The following is a 26182-nucleotide window of genomic DNA, read 5'->3' on the forward strand; positions in this document are numbered from 1 at the left end:
TAAATTAACTTGCAATTATTAAACAATAGGTAGTTAAATACAGATTTATGAACCTAAGCTTGTTCTCCTTCCTAAAGTGTGTATATGTTAACAATTTCACTGTTCATTTATAAAGGTTATAAATAAGAGAACTAATATTAATCTTAAATCCATTTTGCAGATAACTAATATTCTGAGTAATACTAGTGGGGGCTGATAAATGCAACCAAAAGAATTAGTATCTGGAGTTTACCCTGACCAGTAGAAGTTACTTCCATTATGCAGAAATAATTGCTTAATAAATGAACCAAGTATTAGATTAACTAAAAGTTCTATATTTTAGTCAAATCCAAAAATCAAAGCCAGTGTTTATTATAAATTTATATAATTCATAATTTTGGTGCCATTTTAATCTATTGCATTTTGGAATCATCCAACATGGTAAAATTATATAACAAATAACTTTGATGTTCTACTCAAAAACAATCAACATAAAATGGTAAACTAACCTCCATGAGGATCTAATCTGTAAACAGGATCATACTGAGGATAAAGTGTATTCTGCAAATGAAATTTAGTGTATTGTATAACTCTTTCGATTACATCCTCAATATATACAGCTTTTGGCATGTTAGGGGATGTCATAATGTTGATAGTTGTAAGACAGGCATCTGCTGATTTTGTAACTCTCTCCATAATAAGGTCTCTCCATAATCTTTCTTCTTCTTCAGTATCATTATTCTATAAAACAGCACATTGTTAAGGAAATGAAAATAAACACACCTATAGTTTTAAAATACATAAACATTATGATATATCTGCTATTCATTAGTGAAAGACAAGACAAAGATTTGATTTGTATACATGCTTTAAAAATATAAGGAATGAAGTACTACTATGGGATTTAATATTTGTTTCATTGTTTTCAAACACAATATACTCTCCTAATTTCACAAATAGATGACATGTCACTGCAGAAGTTTTAGTTACATTTATGTTCTGTGTACTTTACTCAAATCTATGATTTTAGCTAAAGAATAAAACTATATGTAAATCATCTTGTGTATGTGTTATAAACATTATGATAGTCAAAAAACTTTGTTAGTTCTTATTGGTGTTGTGAGAACAAAGCAAAAATAGCTAACATAGGGTTGAAAGGGGAAAGGTGAGAAGAGGGAGGGATGAGGGAGTAGAAGCACACAATGCACTGTGGTCGACAAATGTGGTGCTTTGGTGGTGGGAGTGCTATGATGACTACATTTGAGGGGGGAAATCCTATACTGTCAAAACACTAGCAAGGATGTAAAATAATGGTATTTCAGTAGCAATAATAATAAAAAAATACTTCTATTATATATTTAGTTCTGAAGTATCAACTTTATATTCTAGGTACACTTTCAGCTTATACATTGGGAAAAGGAACAGATAAAAAGCATTAATATATGGAAAGCACAGAAGGACTTTCTAATGACTAATGCCCAAAAATTTGACTACATTTTCCTAATTCTAGTTCTCCCTCATTCAAAAAATAAGATTAAGTAACTTTTCTTAGACATTAAAATTTCTTTTCCAAGAATCAGTTAAGGAGGTTCATCATGTATGCTAAATATTATGGCTACCTCCAACACATCAAATAGTGCTAAGGTTTTCAGGAATGAAAATAGTTTCATTAAGCTGAGTCATCAGCTCTCCAGAAGTTTATTCTTTTTTTTTAAACTGAGAAAACATAGGTTTACAACGCTGTTTGCAGTTTAGAGGTACTGGATCTTCTCCCTTCAGATGCTGTTACAGAACCACACCCACCACCAAAATACTCATCGTCCTCCTCCATTATCAGTGTACTCCCTCCCTACTTGACTTTTTCCCCCTTCCCCCTCTTATAGAAGTTCAGATTCTTGATATTTATCACAACTTCTTACTAAAATGTTTTAAACAAAACTTGTACATTAAAGATGCAGTAGATTACGACTACAGATTTCTCCATAATCCAAAAAAGTAATTTAAAAAGAGGACACTAGAAAAATACTGACATATTTAATAGCCATAGAACTACCACTTGAGATTATTTTCTAGATATTTCATTCCAAGTAGATTACTTTGCAATCCCATGGCTTCTGAAGCACAAGAACATGTCACTCATGGGATAAAATCCAGTGTAGCTCATAAATATATATAGTATATATGCATATATGAGAATGAAAGTATATATATCAAAAAGGATTAAATGTGGTTTTTGCCAGACCTATTTGAGCTCTGGACATTTTCTACAACAAATACACTACTTTTGTAATCAGGCTTTTAAAAATAAAGAAATTTAAATAAATCAAAACCTTCCCAAATTCTTACCTCTTATATTAAATGACTATAAACATTAGTGCTTATATTCATTAGAACAGAAATATCAACATCAACTTGAATGTACATGATTTTGAAAGCCTGCTGCAATGCTAAGAAAGTAGACTCAGCAATTTACTTTAATTAGTTCATAAATCATTATACCATGTTGCTACTGCTTTTGATATAAACATACAAAAATACAATAACAGCTGCAGTTGATATCTACTGAGAACTTCGGATGTGCCAGTCACAGTTTAGCACTTTACATGAACTGATTTATTTAACCCTTTCAACAACCATATGTTAGGTATAAATATGGTACATAAGGATCAATGTTTTGGGATACATTAGGAAATCAGTAAAAGGTTTCTGTTTCTCCAGGGAAGTTCAAGAAGAAGAATACTACCATCAATCATTTCATAAATGAAATTCATTTACACACTGATACACTTACACAATGAAGAACATAATGATAGATTAAAGAACAGTCCTTTAAACTGAATTTACATACTTATTTATGTCAAATCTGTAAGTTAACACTGTAACATTAATTTTGAATATCTAAAAGGTGAAATTCTAAAAGCAATGCTAACGAATGTAACTTGTAAGTAGTGGTAACAAGCTCAGATTAATGACATTTGGAACTTTCTCTATAAATCAAAGTTCCTAATGAAAAATTTATATCTCAGCAATAACAACAATATATGTCAAAATTAAAAGTACAAATATTGAACTTACATGATTTAACAAAGTGGAAAGCTTTGACCCATCCTGAATATTCTTCTCCAAAATATTTAAGACTTTCACAGTTTTATCAGTAGAAAGCTAAAATAAACAACAAATTCTTTCATCAGTCATTGGTAAAAATGAATTATTCAAGAAACAATTACCCTCTTTAGGCTATGGAATATAACCCATTACCACCCTCTTGAAGAGTGGGAAAAGACAAAGCTTCTCTCTTTGAAATATGTAAAGAATCACTTGCTCTGAAAGAAGAGCAAACACAGAATGGACACATATACGTATTACTAACTCAGCTCTTACTATACAGCTAATCAAGACTCAGTTTGTTTGAATGTTTGGTCTCTGCACTTCTGGCAGTGACAGTGAACATACATATGAAGACACATACACACATGAGCTGTCTCTCAAATTTTCACTTGTTGACTTAATTATAACATGGTTTCCACACTATAATGATATTCAGTATCTTAAGTATATTGATTCAGTATACCAAGATAGTATACTGAATAACAGAAGTATGAAAATGTGAATGACAAAAGTTACATTATGTGAAATAATATGCTTTATTTAATAGAAATCTTTTCTTTTAAAAAATATCTATTTAATTTCTTACAAAGGATGCTTTCTCTATTTAAAAAATTAATAGTTGATTTAGAGGTTCTGCCGGGAGACATGTTACTAATCTTCTCTTAATTGAATAGGTTTGCTATTCTAGTAGGCAGTCAAGGCTTCTAACCATATCAGGCACAAGAGTCAAATGGGAGGATCATTAGAGTAAATGACATTAAGTACATTGTGATTATTTAAGCTTGAATATAGAAGCAAGTTCCCACAAATATTGCTTTAGATAATTTCACAGCAGATGAGACTACTGAGACTTTTGGTAAATCGTCCTACTTTGAAAATACTCAGCAAGTTCACTTGGCAAATTTTAAATAGTTAGAAATAAGTAGTTATGAAACTTATAAAACAAATCCCTATTATCACTCATTGCACATCATAGTAATATCAATGTAAGTAATAGCATCTTAATTCTTGGTTAACTCTATGCTATATATGTATGTATGTCAAATTCATGGGAATCTTTGTGTCCTGTTCGTGGAAATACAAATTGGAGCAGCAACAATGGAAAATAGTATGGAGGGTCATCAAAAATTAAATACAGAACTGCCGGGCCTCCTCAGTGGCGCAGCGGTTGAGCGCTGGGTTGCGAAGTTGCCCGCAGCCTCCGCGGCGCCAGTTCAATCCCCGGCTGTTCCCCGGCCACCAGAGGAGGGTCCCACATGGCGCGCAGACCCCTCCTGCCGCCCGCTGCTCCCCTCAGCAGTGTACTTCGGTCCTTCTGCCTGCTCTGCTCCCCGCTCTGGCTCTGGTGAATTCTCTCACCCTCCCGCGCTTCTGACTGTACCCAGTGCAAGTATAAACAAACAAACAAACAAACAAATAAATAAATAAAAAACATGCCTCTTAAAAAAAAAAAATAAATAAATAAATACAGAACTGCCATGTGACCTATCAATTCCACTTCTTAGTATATATCAATGGAAATAAAAGCACTAACTCAGAAAGTTACATGCACCCCCGCCATGTTCACTGCAGTGCTATTTACAGCAGCCAAGATATGGGAGCAATCAATGTTTATCAATGGATGAATGGACTAAGAAAATGTGGTAAACAGTCATGCATCACTTAACAATGTTTCAGTCAATGGCAAACTGCAAACTTGATGGTGATCTCAACAGATTATACTACACAGCCTAAGTGTGTAATAGGCTATACCTCCTACCATATAGACTTGTGTAATTATACTCTATGGCATTTGCACAGTGGTGACATCACCTAACTATGCACTTCTCAGAATGCATCCCCACATTAAGTGATGCATGACTCTATACACAAAGAACTGTTACTTCACCATAGGAAGGAACTCTTGCCATTTGCAACAATATGAATGGACCCTGAGGATATTTTGCTAAGAGAAATAAATCAGACAGAAACAGACAAATACTATGTGATCTCACTATGTGGAATCTAAACAATAACAACCAATACACAACTGAACTCATAGAAAACAGATTGTTTTCCGAAGCAGGAACTGGGGTGAGAGAATGGGTAAAGGTGGCAAAAGGTACAAACTTCAGATATAAGATAAGTCAGTCCTTGAAATTTATGTAAAGAATAGTAACATAGTTAATAAACACTATACTGTATGACTGAAAGTTGCTAAATGCAGATCTTAAAAGTTGTCACAAAAAAATTTATACTTTTGTGGTGATGATGTAAACTAGATTTATTGTTGAGATCATTTCATACTATATACTAATAATGAATTATGTTTGATGCTTGAAACAAATGTTACATGTCAATTTTATCTGAATTTAAAAAATCAAATTTATGGCACATTTTTACTTAGAACATGGCGCATACATAAATAAGCAAAAAGGAAATAACTGATTATTTTGTAACTAAAAAAATAAAAAAAAAAAAATCAAAAAAATCAGAATCTTTTCTAGCCAACTTTAAAACTGGGTAATTGAAAAACTAAATTGCTCACAATAAATTCTACAGGTAAACATAATCTTTATTCTCTTAGTATCTTTGAAGATCAAATCATTACTTCTCTATTACAGATCAGGAAATTTATGAATTGGAGTAGAAAATTCTGTGTAAGAGAGCCTGGTTAGAAGAGGAGTTGCATTAAAATTATTTACACAGCAATCATGCTATAGTTTATGGGGTAAGAGATGGTTTTATAAAATCATGGGATGCAGTCTCTTGATGCTGTCACTATTGTTTGAAGTTACTATCATTAACAAAATATTCTACTATTTAATTAGTGCAAAAAAACTATTTAGCAAGACTTCAAAAGAAATAAAACTCAAAAGTTATTATAAAGCTTCCAGCAATGAAACTATGCTTATCAACTGTTTTTGAAACTATACCTTTACTCTTTCACCACTATGAATGACTACAGCAAATATTAAAGAAAAATTAAGTGTATTTTTGCATTGACATAATCTAAATATTTGAGATAATCCAGGTCTTCCATTTTTCTTTCAATATGACTTTCTTTGGAATAATGTGCAGAATGCTACCTTGATTCAAGTTTGTTTGTTTATTTATTTATTTAATTTTGGTGGGACCCTCACCGGCGGCCAGGGAACAAATCGGCGCAGCCCAGTGCTCAACTGCTGCACCACCAGGGGAGGCCTGATTCAAGTTTATTTTTTAAAGAAATAGCTCACTGAAGATTCTCACAAAGCAACCATGAACGTTCTTTTAATTTTTATCTTTTCATAAGCTTTGCAAACTACCTTAAAACTTTAATTTCAAACACTAGTAATTACGTAAATTTATGGATTTGACTTTAATGAGTTACCTTATCCATTATACCCATCGCTTTAATTTTAGCGGATTCACTGCCAAGTTCATTAAGCTGATGTTTTCCTAACAGCAGTTCTTGAGGAATTTCATCATCATCACCTGAAAAACGAAACAAACACAACAATTCATGTGAAAGAAACACTTCAAAATAGTAAACTTAATTTTTAAAATTTCTGGACTCACAAACACATTAAAACAAACAAACAAACAATAATAACCTAAGAGTCTCTGGAAACCTCGAGAAAACCCTGAATGAAAGAGCACAGGGATTTTAATTAAGAGTTCTGTCTAAAATGGGAAGAGATAGAGATATCTTCACTACTTTAAGTATACTGTGGACCCTCCTTAACCATGGTCTTGGACGCTGGAGGCTGACCTGTATGGACTACATCAACAGTCTCCCATGCCCTCTGGCTTCTGTTTGGGTTCAGCCAGTGGGGTGCCCTGTCAGAAGATCAAAGAGAAGGAAAGTGAGGTCAGGGTATTTATATCCCTGACTCCTTCCTTGCAAGGTTTCCTCAGGTTGCCTATGTCCACCGACCAGCTTTTTCCCCCTAGGGCAGTATGCTGTACAACTTTTTCCTAATGAGAAAATTTTGGTGACTTCTTTTTATCCTTGTTTCTGTGAGTGTCAGGGTTGTAATGGTTCCATAGCTGTTAACCTGTTAACCAGCACTACTCTGTCCCCAACATTTGTAATGGATCTCTTTGTAAATAATTCCCCCTCAGATTATCCTGATTTGAGAGTGCCAACTGTCTTCCTATTGGGATTGGAAATGACATGGAAGACAGTTTCTCAGAACAAAACTGGAAAATTTTAGAAATGATCAGATACTCCCTCCAAATACTGCAAAATGTATTAATGATATAGAAGTAATGCTCACAAAACAAACAACTAATGTTTGACGCACAGCTGAAGGTGGCAGATAATTGTTTAGAGTAGTTCTAAACACTATAGAAGTGTTTCATAAACTTAACATTTTAAAAATTTACAAGCAAGATCTTTACATATTATTATAAAAGTAATATATGAATATTACATTAATCCCACTGCATTGCTGTCCATATTAGATTCTATATCACCTAAAAGTCAGGGGCTGGGATATTTATCTTTGCATCACTAGACTTTAACATACTATAGACAAAATAATAAGTATTCAATTAATATTTGCTATTAGAATAAAAGAACAGATGGATGGAGTTCCTATTTCTGCATCTTTATTCATATTAGGACCTTCCTTATCTAGGATCTACTCAAATCTCATCTGTATAAAGGCTTTCTTAATGACTCTAATTAACTGTGATAATTGCAATCTCAGCATTCTTAAGACAATATCTAAATCTTAACTAATTCAGTGCTTGATTTTTATACTAAATTTTCAGTTTCTTGATAACACAGGATAGACTTTACTCCACAGCTACATTTCAAATTTGGTATACAGATCATGCCTCTGTTTCCTCTATAGTACAATGGCAGAAAGCTAGATACATAGGCTAATAAATATATTTAAAATTGATTTTATATCTGGAGGTAAGAAAATATATTTAAAAACTGCTTTTACCAAATGCAGTAAAATCCATATCTTCTAAGTTGTCTAAAATATTCTCTATTGAGGCTGTGAATCTCTTAAAAGTTGAAGAATCCATCATTTCTGCAACAGAGAAAACAATGCGAAACTTATATCCACATTTCAAGTGGAAAACAGAAGTTGAACACTGTGAATAAAGACAAACTAAAATGTTACCTTCAGGTGTTAGCTTTGGTTCATAAGCTTTCCTCTTCTTCTGTTTTTCTTTTTTCTTCATTTTTCTAGCAACTAAAATTAACAAACAGAAATACTGAAAAGCAGTAATGACAACTTAAAATATTTCCATTTTTATTTCTTCCTGAACATTAAATACTTAAACAATAATCACTGCTAATCAAAATATATACTTCTGTCTTGATTAAAAATTATTACTTGTTAGTAACAGAGGATGGTATCAAAGTTAGATCAATATTCTTCAAAGTTAGAGCCCGAAATTTAAATTGGCTTATGTAAGAAATCCGTTGACACTGATGAATTACCCTCACTAAGGCTGGGAGGAGGAGAATAATCTTCCATGTCAGAATCTGATGGACTTCGGTTTCGATAACGACCACCACCTGAACTCCTTCTTCCTTCATGAGAGTGGCCACTTCTCCTATGATCCCCAGAGCTTCTTCTGTCACGCTCTTCATATTCCCAAGCTTTATCATCATCTTTTTTATGCCGTTTCCTAGAGGCTAGAAGCAAATCCCCATGACAAATAATTTACCTTATTTAAAAAGACAATTAAAACTTGTACTTTATAAATGTCCCACATGTACCAAATGTACTTTATAAATGATAACACTTATTTTAGTGTTATCTATTTAGATTTAAAGATTTTTACATGAAGTTGCATTGCTAAAAATATAGATAGGAATATTCTGGGAACTGAACCACAGTGCTCATTTTAAAGAAAGGTACTCAATGAGTCAGTAAAGAAAATATCTAAACTTCAGCATTAATTAAGACATGTAAAACAATCTATAAAGATTTTGGATGAGAAATAGAAACACCTTAAAGCATCTAGATTACTGATAGGGAATGAGTTTTGGAGGAAAAGGAAATTTTGAGAAAGTGTTACAGAATATGGGTAACCATGTATAGCAATAATTAACAGCTAAGTTAAACCCCTAATTTAAGTATAATTTCCACACTCTGCTAACCTAACATCACAAGCCTCAAGACAGAGAATAAATCTGTGTATCTGCAAATACTCATTTAATGAATACAGTTCTCTTAAGAACAGGCTTGCCGAAACCCAAGGAGAAAGCCTTTTTAGATTTATGCATCCTACCTTCAATGCCTCTTTTGAGAGGTCTTAGTACTAATGCTAAAATCACCAGTATGGCAGAATCCTCTAGGCAGAATGGGCAAACAAATTTCATCTGACATATCAAGTCTAATCAACTGGTTAAGAGTTGCCTGGAGCATTAGTAGTTGAGAATAATTCTGAGTCTGGAGGAAGCATCATAGTTCAGTAAGAAAGACTGATTAGAAATGTCAGTCCAATGAGAGTTGGAGGACAGAACAAATGACAACTATTTACCACACCTGCTCTTGGGTATCATTAAAACAAAACAGAGAACTGGTGTGCACTACATCTTGGGCAATACATGGGTTGTTGTGGTGAATACTTGTTGCTAACAAGGAAACACTTTCTAGTCTGTTAATCATTTGACTCCCTTGCATTCTGGTGATTGACTTTTATTCTGAATCCCTAAATATGATCAATACATAAAAACTTAAAACTCTTGAATCTCCCACCTGGCTTAGATTTAAGGATGCTAAACTTTGGTCCATGTACCATAAATGCTTGTGCTCATGTCCTCACGTCAACAGCCAACTAAGCTACACTTACACACTACCCTAGCTATTCCTACTCAAGATTCTAGTTTGGTTCAGATTCTGCACACCTCTGTTCAGTCTACTGAAAACATAGCAGAGAAGGTAACTTTGTTCCCACTTTTTTGTGGTCATAGGTTTGGCACAGTGAGAACGTTCATAAAAAAAGAACAAAGGTAAACGGATAAATTTAATATTCAATGATTTTCTTTATAATTCAGTTTAAATTTGAGTGAAATATATGGGGAAGAGGAAGGGTTCTGCCCCTCCTTCCGTATTCTCTTAGTGAGGGGCTGCCTCATGTACTATACAAATAGGCTTGTGTGCAAATACGTGTCAGAGAAACAGGTCATTTATGTATATAACATACATGAAAAAATTTTTCAACAAGTACTGAAATGTATATTAAATATGAAGAATGATAACCAACATACAAGCTTCTTCAGAGAAAAGTATCTATGACTTCAACTTTGACTTTAGTCTTTTTGAATTATTTTTTTTAGATTTTTAAATTTTTTTTATTTTTATACAAGAGCTGGGGTACAGGCCAGAGGCATGGGAGGGTGAGAGACTTCACCAGAGACAGAGCAGGGAGCAGAACAGGCAGATGACAGAAATACACTGCAGAGGGGAGCAGCGGGCACGACAGGAGAGGTCCGCTGCACCGTGTGGGATTCTCGCTGGCCGGCAGGGATCAAACCCACACTGCCAAGGCTACGGAAAGCTTCACAGTGCGGTGCTCAACCCGCTGCGCCACTGGGGAGGCCCAGTCTTTTTGAATTTTATTTCACATATTGACTGTATTATTTTTATTGAGATAATGCTGGTTTACAATATTATATATCATTTATATTTTTAAAAGATTTTATTTATCTATGCATACAAGAATTGGGTTGTAGACCAGAAGTGCAGGTGTGGGTGTGGGTGAGAGGATTCACCAGAGACAGAGTGGGGAGCAGAATAGTAAGATCTACTGAAACAGAGTGGGTGAGACAGGAGAGGTTTGTTGCACCATGTGGGTTATCTTCCTGGCTGAGGATAGAACTCATGTTGCAGTGGCTGGCGAGAGTTTAATAGCACTGTGTCTTTAACCCCTGTGCCACTAGGAGGCCCCATATTATATTGATTTAATGGCACAGGTTCACACCGCTTCAGATGTATGTTACCACATTTCACCCACCACCAAAACACCCATTAACCTCCAAAAAGACATTCATTTCAAGCATTCAATTCTATAATTGGAAAATGCTTGAAAACCATATAGCTATTAGCAAATACATTCAGGATAGTAATTGGTGGTAATTTATGTAGGCATTAGAGATTTGTTTCCTATTTATTAAACTTTAGGCATTTTGGATAAAAATGGGATGGCAACTTAAAATGACAACCCCTCACCTTTTATGATACATTGTATATCATCATAAGGCTATCAATAGTCCAATTCATTATGACTGGCTTGTGCTTTTCTCATGTCTCTCATGACACTTGAATAAGTAGGAAAGCAGTTCAATAATGAGGTATGTAAAATGGCTTAGATGTTTTCCACCCTTCCTTTCCAAATTTCACTGTACCTCTTTTGCTAATCCTCCCAATAACCTAGTAATTGTACCATGGGTATACAAATACGTGTGGTCCAACTTTGAAAATGACCCTTTGATCCTTCCCCTTATCCTTCAATAAAGAATTTAATGAGAACAACCTGATTAAACTGCAGTAAATCTTAAGTTTCAAATAGTCTCTTAAATCAGTATAATAGTTGATACTTATGTTCTCAGAGTACTTTCACAACTTGCATTGTACTATAATTTACTACATTGCTTTTGTTCCCTTTTTCCTAGTGGGGGTTAAAGCACAGGTTCTCTATTATTAGCTTGTAACATACTAGGACATAGATATAATGGGATCCATGGCTTTAAAATGAATCTATGTGCTTCCATTTGATGAGACATTAATTTCAAAATAAAAAGCAAAGACACTGATGTACTGATGACAAGAGGAATATGTGGTTCTCTCCCCTGTTTTACACTTGGTGAGCATATATGATTAAGCTCTCCTTCCCACTTAACTGTGATGCAGCTTTTGAATTCTCATCAATATAGCAAAGCAGGCAGCCACTCTCAAGTTTATGGAGTTGAAATATGATTTGAAATCAATCTACAATTAAGGAACTCCTTCCCCAAGGCTATTCCCTTTAGAAAGGGGCAATGTATCAAGGGAGAGAGAGAGAGGGAAAGTGAAGGAGAGACGTGCATATATAACAGTGAATATATAAGTGAATTTCTGGGCCACCAAATCTCCTTTCTCCTCTCTTCAGAGCCTATGTTCCCATATACCCAAAATATTCAATTATAATAAAAAAGAATTTAGCCATTGAAATGTAATACATGTAAATATATCTCATGATGATACAAATAACAATCATACATATAATTAAATGTCAGGTTAGCTTTGCTATATATTTTATTTCAATTTTAAAACTTTTTGTTCAGTCATAGTCTAGTGCTCACAGCTCAAGAGCTCACAGTTTTAAGAAGATCAAAGTAAATGAACATTGATTAAAAACTCTGGAGGTGAAGGGCTTCCATTAGCAATATACATTTAAAAATGGCAACATGCATCTGTCCTTCCTGCCCTTGCTTGTCAGACCTCAATCTATGGACACTAGGTGGAAAAGGTAGAACACACTGGTGGTCTTCCCACTTCTTTTGGTCATAATGACTAAGTCAGTTGGCACACAAGTGAAGATCTCCCATAGTCTGTTTCCACTGAATGCCGTTTAAGTCAAACAAGGTTGCTGACCCCTCTTGGCTAGGCTCAATTCTCTTGCTCCAGAAGAAGGAAGATAGGGATAAAAGAGAAGAACTTTTTCAGTGGACCAGTAGGAAGACAGGCGAGGTATAGCAAGTCTAGTGCAAAGACAGGTGATCACAGTGTTGTAGAGAGGTAGCTGTGTAGTGAAGAAGCCAGCTCTGGAAAACAGTGAAACAAGGGAGGAATTCCAGGACACAGCTGGGCAAAAAGGAGAAGCCAGGTCCAAACCACAGAGATAATCGGCAATGTGGCTAATCCATTCATAATTTAGTGAAAGTATGGTTTTAAATATTTCTTCAACTGGCTATGTCCTGTCGTTCAAGACTCAAGTGTCACCTCTTTCAGTGTTCCCTGAACCCCCACTATGATTCTGATGCCAATCCAATGTGTTCCCATAGCACCCTATTATCACTGTACTTTTCTCAGTGTACATAATGGCTTATATATTTCCCCCAACACACTGAAGGCTCTTCAAAGACAGGGATCACATCTTATTTGTATTTTTATTATTAATGTCTAGTATAGAATAGGAATGCAATAAATGTTTGCTAAGTGCATAGAGACACATATTTGTGTTATGTGACACTAATTAGAGCCCAATAAATTTTTTTTCTTGGTGCCAACTGATCTCATTTTTTACACATATTTTAAGTGTAAAGAAAAAAAAACTAGCTACAGTATATTATTAAGAATTAGGATCATTACAATCTTGCTAGTCCAAAAAATTATGAATGAGACAAACACATCAATTTGCTTTTTAATTCTAGGTAATAATAAAGTTACGTGATACTTACATTCAAAAGCTTCATCACTATCATTATCTTCATCTGAACTGATTTCAGCATATTTTGGCTTTTCATTAACTGTGCTACGCTTGCGTTTATTCATTTTCACACGTTCACAAAGTGGCATGGTGGATTCAATTTCTGCCAGGAGTTCGGGGGGTAATTCTTTTAACACTGATTGATCTATACTGCCTATTAATGAAAGGTAAGAAAAAAATTACATCTGAAGATAAAAGGGAAATTTTAACAGTATCAGTGCAATAAAAACAAAATAATAGTATTGGTGTTTTCTAAGTCACATTTGTATTTTAATAAAACATATTCATAATTATAATGGTTTTACACCTAAACCGAAAATATAATTCTTATACATTATCATTACATAGTAACTTTAAAAATGATACTTATTACTATAGTAGTGAAGAGTTATATGTATCATCAATTTTTTGTATGCCTTCCTTTGTTTTTGCACTGATTGAAATTTTCTGAAACTAGAGTTCCGACATTTTCGTATATTTGCAAGTAGGGAGAACATCTCACAATCTTGGTACCACCCAAGTTTGTTTCGTAAAGGTCTGGAGTAGTTATAATTAAGTAAAAAAGTAATGCTGTTACTCAATACAAATGAGAAGATTTTGAGGACATTCATCACCTCCTTTTCCTCTATGATGTTGGTGGTCCTGTATGGTGGCTGGGACAAGACCTTTATATGCTAACACCTATCACTGTTTGAGAGGCATGGTAATGCCTTTGGTATTATGAAGAATTTCCTCATACAGGTAAACCAACATATGCATATAACTAAAGATAACAAAAGAAGAAAGGCAGGATAAACAGGACAAAAATACCATATATATAAATACCACTGAAAATAGTAAATTCAAGTCTATTATGAAATAAGTTCATTATTTCCTCATGAATGAGTAAAAATAGAAATATATCAACATAATACAATAAGAACTATTAACATAATACTACTTAAACCTACATAGAAGTACACAAATGCATACAAAAACAGTTGCTATTTAGAAATAAATTTTTAATCTCCTGTTGGTGTCCTAAAAATAAAGTAACAAAAATTATTTATTCAGCACAATTCATCCTTAATGACTACTGAAGATGACAATTTTAATTTGCTTTACTTACCCATTTAAATCTTTGAGCGGAAGTATAAAAATGATCTCTTACCTGCTAAATTTTAGGAACTGGGAGGAAAGAATTCCTTAGTGGTTTACAGCAGGGAATATTAGCAACTATAGTCCAATTAACACTATGACATTCAAATGATAATAGTGCTTATTATGCAAAGAACAAAAAATCATGACAAAAATATACAGGTACTGATTAAGATAATTTCAAAGCCTCAAAAATATCTAATACTAATTTAAAAATATAAACCAAGAATTATTAATCTCAAAGGAAAAATAATCCTTTTTAATTCTTCATGAAATAATTCAACAACATAAAGGAGTTATTTCAGTAACTGTCAGCCTTTAATTCTTCTAAGGACATGCACTAAAAAAATTTTACCCTTTAACAAAGACGTAATATTCCTAAGACTTTATTGCTGAGATTCTTGACACAGAATTTAACTTTAATATGTCATTTTCAAATCATGGAAAATTTCTCTGAATTGATTTTCTTAATTAAGCTACATTTTATCAATAAAGTCTATTTTTAGAGTATTTTTACAGGTAAAAGAAACCAACTTTAGCTATGGATTGTCAATATCTTCAGTGCCATCCTAAAACACACTTTACATCTCATTTAAAAGTCTTTAATGCTTTGAGCACTTCTAATTAAATATGTGATTTTCTGATGGAAGGTCATATGTTCTAGTATCCAACTACCCTTTCCACATATCCTGTAATATTAACAATGTTTACATAGAGGTCAAAAACATTCTGTATCTCCCTAACTCCTCTCTGTTTACAATTTCTTATGTTCATTTACAGATGTGGTTTCTCTCTGGATAGTTTCTGAATTGCTATATTATCTATTTACAGTCATTTCCAAAATGTTTTAAAATGGAAATTCTTTACTGCAATTTTCTTTTACCTGAAATATTAGAATCTTCTGGGGTCCTTAAATATAAATAACCCAAAGTATCTGACCTTTAGTCCATAATGACATTTTTAAAAAAGCAGATTTACAAACTGATTATGTTCTGCTTAAATTTCAAAGACAAGCTGACTCACTATTAAAATCCTGGAATTAAAATTGTACCGCAGATAAATATGCAATAGATAATCAAGGCTTAAGATATGTACTGGGACTTGTTCTTTCTTTACAATAGCTTATTATATCCCAGAGCAAGGAACCTGCTTTCTTCTTTCTCTTAAAAATTTTTTTAAAAAATATTTTTATTGCGTTAATATAGCATACATCATTTGCATTAAAAAAAATTCCTCACAATAGCCAATTACAGAAAACCTGTTTTAGTCAATAAAGCAGGGCAAAGTTCATTCATTGTAGTTTAACATCACTTGATTCATAAAATAAAAAGAATATTATCAGATTTAAGAGTGTTACTATTCTGTAGATCATTTGAACTTCTGCAAAACTCTGAAAGTTATAGCAACATAATTAAATGACCAAAAGTTTCATTTCTGAAGATGATCCAACTTAAAAAACAAAATAAAACCCAGTCACAGTTAATGTCAGTTAATGTCTCTTAATGTACTATCCTCCACAAGTGAGTCTTGTTTCATTTTGAGTAGAAATGTCTATTAAACAGATTCATGCATTTTCTGAATTAATCCTATCCTTTTTAAAGCACTTTATAAATTGATTCAGCTAAGGTCGCTTGTTACCAAGAGTAGGAAATAAAATTCGTGACTTTCCTATTTCACATTCAGGATCTTTAATATACTACTAAAGGCTAGATAACTGACTCAATTTCGATACAAATGAATAATTAGTATTTTTCTGTGATTCCTATAATGCATTTTGTTATGTTTTTTCCACTAAATAAGAATTCTCTAAATGAAACATAATGTCTTGTTGATTTTTTTTAATACACTGATGATTTTAGAAGTTATTGTTGCTCATCAAGCTATTTGTTGTTAAATATTTCAGACTATTAGTTCTTTATGATTACCTTTCTACCTCATTTCTCCCAACCCAATTTCTTTAAATCAGGTGCCTGAATTACCATAAGATTTTATATTCCTGTGTTAAGGGACAAAGCCATGAAGTGAACAGTTTTGTAATATACCACACGCACAGCTTTTATTGATATATATTCCATTAGATATAGTGCAGCTCTACTTTCTGACACTAACAAGGCTAATGAATACATTTACTTCTAGATGTGCTACATTTTACCAATCTTGGGCTTCCAGTATAAATCATTCATACTACCACATTTACCAGATTATTAAAACCATAAGTCACCAAAAGACTTAAAAGTCCCAATGAGTCACTGATTGACACCAACAATGTGTTTTGTTTTTTAAACAGGAAAACCACCCCAAGTTTAAAATAAACCATCCTCAATGAATAAATCTTTAAGGACTGAAGCTTCAGATAATGTAAACTAGTTACGTTCAGAAACCAAAAAAACTTACATAATCCTCTAAAATTTTTAAGTCACAGAAAACATGTAGTTCAGTGACAATCTGTACAGTAACCCACCCATATTACTAAAGAGGAACATCAAATGGATCTTTAACTTCAAATAGGGGTAAAAGGAAAAAATGCAATAGCCTAGGTTGTCAGTCTGCCCTCTTGTGATTCCTAGGTAAGTTAATATGGTTTGAAGATACATATTTTAGAAAACAAGTAAGTTCCTAATGCCAGCCAACTTCTTTATTCAAAGTCACTGTAAGGAAGGGCATTCAAGGTCTATAAACTGATGACATAACCCTGAAAAATGGTAAATACTGGAGGCAGAAACAAAAGGAGGCAACCTGAAAAGAAACAGAAAACATGAGTCTCAACTATGAGACCAGAACACCTCTTTAGAAACAGAAAGATCAAACCAAGGGTGGGAAGAGCACAAGGGACCATGGTGATATGATAGTTCACAGGTGAATGGGTGGTGGAAATTTTAAGGGGACTATAACCAAGATGAAAATGCATACATTGTACAAAAATGAAAAATAATGTAAAAAAATACATAAATTAAAAATAAAAAAATAATAAAAATGGTAAAAAAAAAAAAAGAAAGAGGAAGATCATTCTGGTAGAAGAGGTCTTTCTAAATTAATCTAAAATAATGTGTGGGTTTAGCCCAGTGTTTCTTAAACCACAAATTCAATGAAAGAATATACTCAAAATTAATAAAACTGACTACTCATAAGCTGATAGAATACTGTCTACCTTGTGCCAGAGATCTTATTATAATTCTGTTATAAAAGTTGCCAATGTTGGTTTTGAAGTTCCACTACAATACAAACTTGAATTTCACAGAAATTACTCTTAATTACTTTTGCTGTTTCCTGTTTCTTTTTTTTAACCAGGCAACTTTTTGATTCATGATCATTACTGAAATGATCAAGTTTCTCACCAGGCTAAACATGGCAATGCCTATAGGAGTTAAGTGCTAAGCACAAAGCTATTTGAGATGAAATATAAAAACTCAGGCTTCTGTAGGTGTGCTTGTAATTTGTTGAAATTTGTACATTCAGACGCTGCCTACAGTGTTCAGACCCGTTAGCCCCTTTATACCATTCATGGAAATTTAACCCAAGGAAATTTATACAATGAAACAAAAAGGCTCTAAGCAGATGTTTAGATTAGTTGTTTTTTTTTAAAGATTAATTTATTTATTTATACAAGCACTGGGTACAGTCAGAAGCGCGGGAGGGTGAGAGGATTCACCAGAGCCAGAGGGGAACAGAAAAGGCAGAATGTTGAAGTACACTGCTGAGGGGAGCAGCGGGCGAGACAGGAGAGGTCTGTGCAGCATGTGGGACCCTCACCCAGCGACCGGGGATCCAACCGGCGCTGCAGAGGCTACGGACAGCTTCACAGCGCAGCGCTCAACCGTCTGTGCCACCAGGGGAGGCCCTAAATTTATCTTTTTATATTCTCATAAAAACATACAAATGGCAGTGGGAAATGTCAATCTAGTTTACAGAATCACCTATATAAAACTTCAATTTTATACTTATGTCAGACTAAGCAAACTACAGCCTTCAGAATCAAATATGCCCTACCACCTGTTTTGTACATAAAGTCTTATTAGAACATAGTGACACACAAGTACTTACAACAATTCCAGAGGAAAGTGGCCTACAAAGCCTAAAATTATTACCTGGGCCTTTACAGAAAAATTTTGCTGTCCCCTGATCTATATCATGTCACACTTTTATGCAGAATGGAACACAGTGTCATATACCATGCAACTGTAGTTACTACATAGTTATATTTTGAATAATTTTAGTCATTTCAAATTGGATTATTTAATGAAACAAAATACCAAGGAAATAGTTGGTAGCAAATGACAAAAACTATTACAAATGAAGCAGGCAGAAAAAAAGATTAAAAAAAAATCCAGTTTTAAGCACTGGTTTTGATATTGACACCAGCACTAGAGAGTATTCATTAACGTGCAGAAATTACGTAGCAATTACAATGAGAAGCACTATAAAAAGAAACATACTTTCTGGGAAGTTTATTATGTAAATGACAATTTACTACTATTTAGTATTGAAAGCAGGAATAAAATGATCCTTTCCTGAATATGTATACACAATGAGATAAATAAATGGCACAAACTAACTTTACATCTCCAGAAACTAGAAAAAGAACACTAAATGATAAGTCCAGTGGTAACAGAAGGAAGAAAATAATAAAGATCAATGCAAAAACAAATGAAATAGACTAAAAAAAAAAAGAAAAGATAAATGAAACTATGAGCTGTTTTTTCAGAAAGACAAAAAAAAATTTGAGCTAGACTTACCAAGAAAAAGATTCAAATAAAACTTAAAAAGGAATGTTTCATCTAATACTACACAAATATGAATGACTTTAACAAACTAGAACAATTACATGCCAACAAATTGGACAACCTAGAAGAAGCAGATAATTTTCCTAAAGACACTAACGACACAGACCAATTAGTAGTAAGCAGACTGAATTAGGACAAAAAGAATTTACTGATGAACTCTAGCAAATATTTAAAACAGTTAACATCAATTCTTCTCAAATTTTTCCAAATGTAGAAAAGGAATACTTTCAAACTCATTTTACAAAACCAGCATTATCCTGAAGACAAAACCAGACAAGGACACTACAAAAGAAAACAAATTATAGGCCAACATCCCTGAAGAACATAGGCCCAAAAGTCCTCAACAAAATACTAGCAAACCAAATTCAATAGTATGACAAAGGATCAGAAACTATGATCAAGTGGAATTTATTCTAGGGATACAAAGATGGTTTAATATCTGCAAATGAATGTGATATCCTACATCTGACAAAATTAAACATTCCTTTATGATAAAAATTCTCAATGAATAGGATCTGAGGAAACATTCCACAACAACATAAGTCTGCATATGACAAATCCATAGCTAAGAACAATGGTGAAAAGCTAAAAGTTTTTCCACGAAGACCAGGACCACGACAAGGACGTCCACTTTCACCACTTTCATCCAACACAGTATTGGAAGTCTGTACTTGCCAAGAAAGTAAATATGAAAGTTCTCATCACAAGAAAAAATTCTGTAATTATGTGAGTTGACAGACGTTAATGAAACTTATTGTGGCAGTCATGTCATTTCACAATATATACCAATATGAAACCATTATGTTGGACACCTTAAACTAACACAATGTTATATATGTACCAATAAAACTGGAGAAAACTGTGGCAGCAATTCTTCAAATATACATAGAACATAAAGTACATATACATAGACAGTTTCAAAAATGACTTCATCACATAAATTAAAAACGAAATTTCATTATATTACAAATCTGAACAGATTTTAGCTCTTACTCTAAGACTCATGTTGGTTCTCATAACTGGGTAAGTATGAAGGAAATTGGTTTATCCAAATAAAAAAAAAATGAAGACTTTGTAAGGCTAAGATGTGTTCAAGGTTCTGACTCTAGCATATTTCATACTACTACTTACAATCTGTTTAACGGAGACACAGAACATATGTTTCCAAATTAGGGTTTACAGACTAATATTCTGAGTAAAAGTATTTCATAACATTTTTTCATATTTAATATACTGATTTTGGTATATTTACATTAAAAGCTTTTACAAAAGGTAAGGAAGAAACAAGCAGATGATAAAAAGACTGGGAAACTGACAGAAGCAGGATTAGCACTGATACTGAGCTAACAGCTACAAAGCAAAATAAAGGAAAACAGTAAATTAAACAGACATGAATATGAGTAAGTCTCTTTTAGATCTTAACAAAAAATGAGGTAGTTGCCAGATTGAGGAGTTATCACAAAATTTAGGGAACATGAAGTTGAAAACTATGTAGCTTGTAAGCTAGGTGTATTGGTGGGGGCACAAAAGATGAATACACAATTTTAATCTGCACACAAGAAGCCTTTTCTGAAAATGGAAGCAATATAGTCTATTCATCAACAGGAATTTAATATGCCCTTAATATGTACCAAGTATTATGCTAAGTCCTAGGGATATAGACATATCCCCATAGAAATCAAATTTAACAATGTCACTATACATTATGTTCACACCAAAGAAAAAAATGATTTATATTAGGAATCATAAATCCATAACCCTACCATTCAAAAAATATCAACTTTAAGAATATTAAGGAATTTCAAATTAACCTAAAGAATGAATATTTCAAATATAAACATCAGGTAAAGTATTTTAAAAGGATGGAATTTTATGGTACTTTCAAAAAAAGAAAACCTACCAAGAATTTTGGCCCTAGGAATCAACCACAAAAGTATCCAGGCAATATTCCATTTATTATTTAACTTAAAAAAACACCAAAATGTAAGAATATGTGATTTTCTATGACTCTCCAAAGAAAATCCCAAGTAATTTGTACTAGAGAGGGCTACTAAACCACAACTGGGCTTCCTGCCCATGTAATGAATAAAATCCATAATGAAGTAACTTAGCTATTGATAACTTAAAATCAAAGTTAAAAATAAATCAAAACTAGTTTATTTTTATTAATAAAAAATAACTAGAGATCAATCCCAACGCCATCTGTAGAGCATCCGGAAATGAATCTAAGCACTGAAATGATACTTTTTTATGATAAGGCCCACTTACTAGATTCATATTTGTGTGTATAACATACATGCACATGCACACACACAGACATTCTATTTTAACAGGCAGACACCCAGCCTACTTATCCACTAAGATGAGCATATCAAGTATATACATTTGTGTTAGGAATACATGATGAGAAACATGAACTAGAAATTCATAAGTAATAAAGTTAATTGTGAAAAAACCATGGGAAATAATACAGCAATTACTAATTAGGAGCCGTATTCATTTCTTGATGTTCAGTTGTAAAAGATTCTTTGTTAGAACAGAGCTTAGAAAGCAAGGCTAGCATAAGCTGACAGAGGGCAGGGGAGAAAAAGATGATCCAGATCAAGGGGACAAGAGGGTACCACTTTCCATCTTTTTATCTGACTCTTCTAAACTATACTCTTTAGTGTATATGTGTACGTGTGTGTATAAATATATATGCTATTCCTAAACTTTCAGTACAAATTTTTAAAAATAATCTTTACCTAAAAGAAAACTCAAGTTATTACCACTTTCTAACAGTCTTTTTACATAACCCATTTTGAAAAGATACATTTAAGTTAAACATAAAGACTCTTAATTAAAGCTGAAGTCTTAGTTGCTTTTTTATAGGTCTGATTGCCTTAACTTAAAATCTGAAAGCTTCATTAAAAGAATGCAAATATTAAGAGATTCAGAGGTGATTTTTTTTTTCATTTTTGAAAGACAAAGCCAATAAGAGAAAAATGTAACTTCTGATAAAGACCAAGTAGAAGCAAAAACAGATTTGTTATGACAAATCACTTCTTTGAATAAAAAAATTTCTTAGCGGCAATGTTTTTAATAAACTTGTTTTGATAGGTACAACAGCTTCTTACAAAATAATAATCACGACACCTTCTATATCACCTAATACACTGCAGTACTTATACAACAGAACTTCCTGTGATAATGCAAATATTCATTATGTGTGTTAATAAGATAGCTAGCCACTTGTCCCAAGTGGCTACTAAAGACATGACTTTTGAATTTTAAATTAAATTTAATTTAAATAACCAAAACGGGTTAGCAACGACCATAGTGAACAGCACAATTTTACAGTTCCATATATTTGTTTATAAGTATAAATCTAAGTTCTTAATGAACCTCTTTCACAGAATGAGAACTTAAAAATGAAATAAACTTTTACTCTACTGCTATAAAAAGTATACCTCAATCTATATTGAATGGGCTAAATAGGTCTTGCCACACAGCATCATCAAAGCAAGTATTTACTTTAAAAGTTGCATACAAAAGAAAACCAAATTTTGTCTTATGCAATTTTATTTTTATGTCATTGTATTTTCAGGACTTAAGGACATTCTCTCTCTGAAAATACTACTACTCAAATGTAACCTAAGAATAACTCTGCAACTGTGCAACAACAACAAAAAAAACCAAAAAACCTCACAAACTAATGATTTAACCCAATTTAAGCGATAAATACCATTCCTTCCCTATTACTATTCCATAGAAAAGGGCATACCTATATATTTTCTAAATTAAAAAATTTTAACTAATCACCTCCCCTCAAAAAGGGAAACAGCCTTTTATCTCAATTTCTAAACTATATAAATTTAAATATTCATCAACAATCACCTAATTCAGAGACAGGTCTGTGAGAAAATGAGACACCTAATATTCTTAAAAGAATTTATGATACTGATTTTTATATACCATATAGCTTTACTGAGATGTTAGATATTAAAAGTAAATTTATTGCCTCATTGAAGAATTGACTCTCTCTCCACAGTCAAAATAACTTTTTTTGAAAGTTGTTATGTACATCCATTCCAATTACATATTCTAATGATTCACTTGATTAACTACTTTTAAAATTCCTGAAATAACTGAACAGTAAAAGAATTATCTATAACAAACGGCAAAAAAAAAAAAAAAAAAAAAAAAGTCATGACTAGGACAAATAGTCAAGTAGGGTTGGAGAAAAAGGGTTTTCACTGAGCACTCTGAATCTATATCCCTGAAAACAGTTCACTATTCTTTTATATAAATGTGTTTTCACAAAGCAGCATTCTATTTTTGTAAATTTCCATTTAACAAAACCCTTAGCAAGCCTAAAACTAGAAAGAAAGTTGATTACAATACAAATGACATCAGTATAAGTATCTTACCTTTATTTGACTTTGATGGTTTATTCTTGATAGGTTTTAGGGAACTTCTTGATTTATCCTCTCTATCTTTAATAAGTTTCTGAACATCGTCCAAAGATAGTTTTTGCAGGACAACTACAGGTTTAGCTCCTTTATTTAGATCTTCAACTAATCCCATCTTTTCTACTTTGTCTTTCTGCTCTGCTTTCATTTCCATCTTCTTTGTCTCCTGAGTAATATTGCCATCTTTATCCCTTTTGATTTTTGGAATGACAAAATTTTTCAATGCACCAGACCTGCCCCCCAACAAATAACTTGGAAATTCTGCCTTATTGTCAGGGTGCGCTTTATTACTATCTACTTTACTTTTATTAGCTTCTGTCCTTTTGTCATCTTTACTATTTGGCGATTTAAAACCAGGTTTATCAAGTCTTGATTTAATAGAATCTCCTTGTTTAACACGAGGACTGTCAGGCCTTGATCTTTGCTCCCCAGAAGATGGTCTTTCCCTTTGCTCCCCTGATTCGTGCCTGTGTTTTCTTTCTAGTTTATCGGGTTTTGAACCATCAGATTTAATACCATGTTCATTTCTACTAGAGGATCTCAATGTTTCTGGTCTTCGAACCCTAGACTGATCCCCCCGATGTCGCTCTGATTCATTCCTGTCATCTGATTTTTGTTTACCATCATGGTCTCGTCTTAGAGACTCAGAAACAGATCGCCCATCAGGTCTCTGCTTTAAGGCTTCAGCTCGTTCTGATTTTAAACGAGGTGAATCAGATTTAATATCCTGTTTATGTTTAGACACTTCAGGTTTTTTCTCTGTTGATGGCTTTCCAGAATCCCTCCTATTTTCATGCCTATGTTTTGGTGTCTCAGGCCGACCTTCATTTTTTTGCTTTGGAGTTTCAGGCCGGCCTTCACCTTTCTGCTTTGGAGTTTCAGGCCGTCCATCACCTTTCTGTTTTGGGGTTTCAGGACGTCCATCACTCTTTTGTTTTGGAGTTTCAGGACGGTTTTCACCCTTTTGCTTTGGGGTTTCAGGTCTTGACTTTGTTGTTTCTGATCTCCCATTACTTTGTTTGTTGTCGTTTGGTTTTGCGTCAGACAGTCTATTTTCATTCTGTTTAGACTCTTCGGTGGTGCTCTCATTTTGTTTGGATTCAATTGCTCTGTTCTCGTTCTGTTTAGGTTCTTCTGTTTGTGTCTCAATTTTAGTTTCTAACTTACTTTCGCTTGATTTTGTCTCCACCAATCTGTTTTCATTTGGTTTAGATTCTGCCAATCTACTTTCATTTTGTTTCAATTCATTCTTTGAAAGCTCAGAATCAGACTTTTTTTTAGGAGTCTCAGGATGGTTTTCTGGAATAGATTTAAGATTTCCAATAATATCTTCCTGAAGAACAGAAATAGGTGCATCATTACATTGTTTGATTTCTTCAGACTTTTTTACGGAATCTGAATCCTGAGTTATAGAAGCCTGAGAGTCCACTCTTCCTGCCTGATGAAGATCAATGCTAACCATTAATGCTGGCCTTGACCCATTTCCCGTAGAACCCGTCTCCTGAGAAGCTGGTCTATTACCTCCTGTAGCACCCCCAGCCTCCTGTGGGTAAGAATCTTGTTTTCTTTTTTTCAAAGGCTTATCTGAAATTTAAAGATAAATATTCAGTATCAGTAATAGACATATATTCTTATTAAAAACCATATGGACTTTGACTATTTTTAAAGTCACACTTTTTTTAAAAAATGTGGTGAATCCAAATGTCAATCTGCATATATGAAATAGTAGGCATGAATGAAATGAGTTTTAAACCCAGATTTGAGGAAATATTCATGTATGCTGTACCTCAATAAACGTTAGCAACAATAAAAAGAACAGCATAGCTGTTGAGCATATAAATAAGCCCAAGATATAAAATAAAAAGAACTTTTAACACATTAAATACAAACACAGTCTTATGTTTGTACATGTAAGGGATAAACCAGATTCTTTATATAAGAATAACACAACCAGTTATAAATCAAATTCTCATTTAATTTTAACCGTTAACCAAAAAAATAAGAAAAGCCTCAAATCTGATAACATACCAAATAAGAAATGTTAAGTTTTTACTCCAGGTAAGAAAAGTATGGAAAAGAATAAAACCTGAAAGGACAGAAAGCACGCCACTGGAAAAAAGATAAATGAGGATTAGAAGTATATTTGAAATAAGAAAACCTTAAGTACCAAAATGAGAAGTATACAAGGACTTTATAGATAAATCCTATCTCAAGCAACTTCCACTGAAGAAAATGTTTCAGCTCCTCAACATAAAAGTTTCAGGGCCTAAGTAAGAAAAAAAATTATAATATTCTGAAATGTAAATACACAAAAATACAAAT

At 33.1% G+C, this 26182-nt stretch overlaps 1 protein-coding gene across 1 annotated transcript in view; it reads right to left on the reverse strand.

Annotated features, from left to right (window-relative positions):
• The window catches only part of NIPBL (NIPBL cohesin loading factor), a 170763-nt gene that overhangs the window by 51397 nt on the left and 93184 nt on the right, over window positions 1-26182 (reverse strand). The window contains exons 10-17 of the mRNA XM_037529284.2: window positions 23819-25444; window positions 13463-13645; window positions 8513-8710; window positions 8190-8261; window positions 8007-8096; window positions 6440-6543; window positions 3055-3141; window positions 489-720 (exon numbers count right to left, since the gene is read on the reverse strand). Coding sequence (XP_037385181.1) covers window positions 489-720; window positions 3055-3141; window positions 6440-6543; window positions 8007-8096; window positions 8190-8261; window positions 8513-8710; window positions 13463-13645; window positions 23819-25444 — 2592 coding nt within the window. The remainder of the gene's footprint in view (window positions 1-488; window positions 721-3054; window positions 3142-6439; window positions 6544-8006; window positions 8097-8189; window positions 8262-8512; window positions 8711-13462; window positions 13646-23818; window positions 25445-26182) is intronic.

This window comes from Talpa occidentalis, unplaced genomic scaffold (assembly GCF_014898055.3).
Source record: "Talpa occidentalis isolate TD23 unplaced genomic scaffold, MPIMG_talOcc4v2.1 talOcc4.6, whole genome shotgun sequence".
NCBI classification, from domain to species: domain Eukaryota; kingdom Metazoa; phylum Chordata; class Mammalia; order Eulipotyphla; family Talpidae; genus Talpa; species Talpa occidentalis.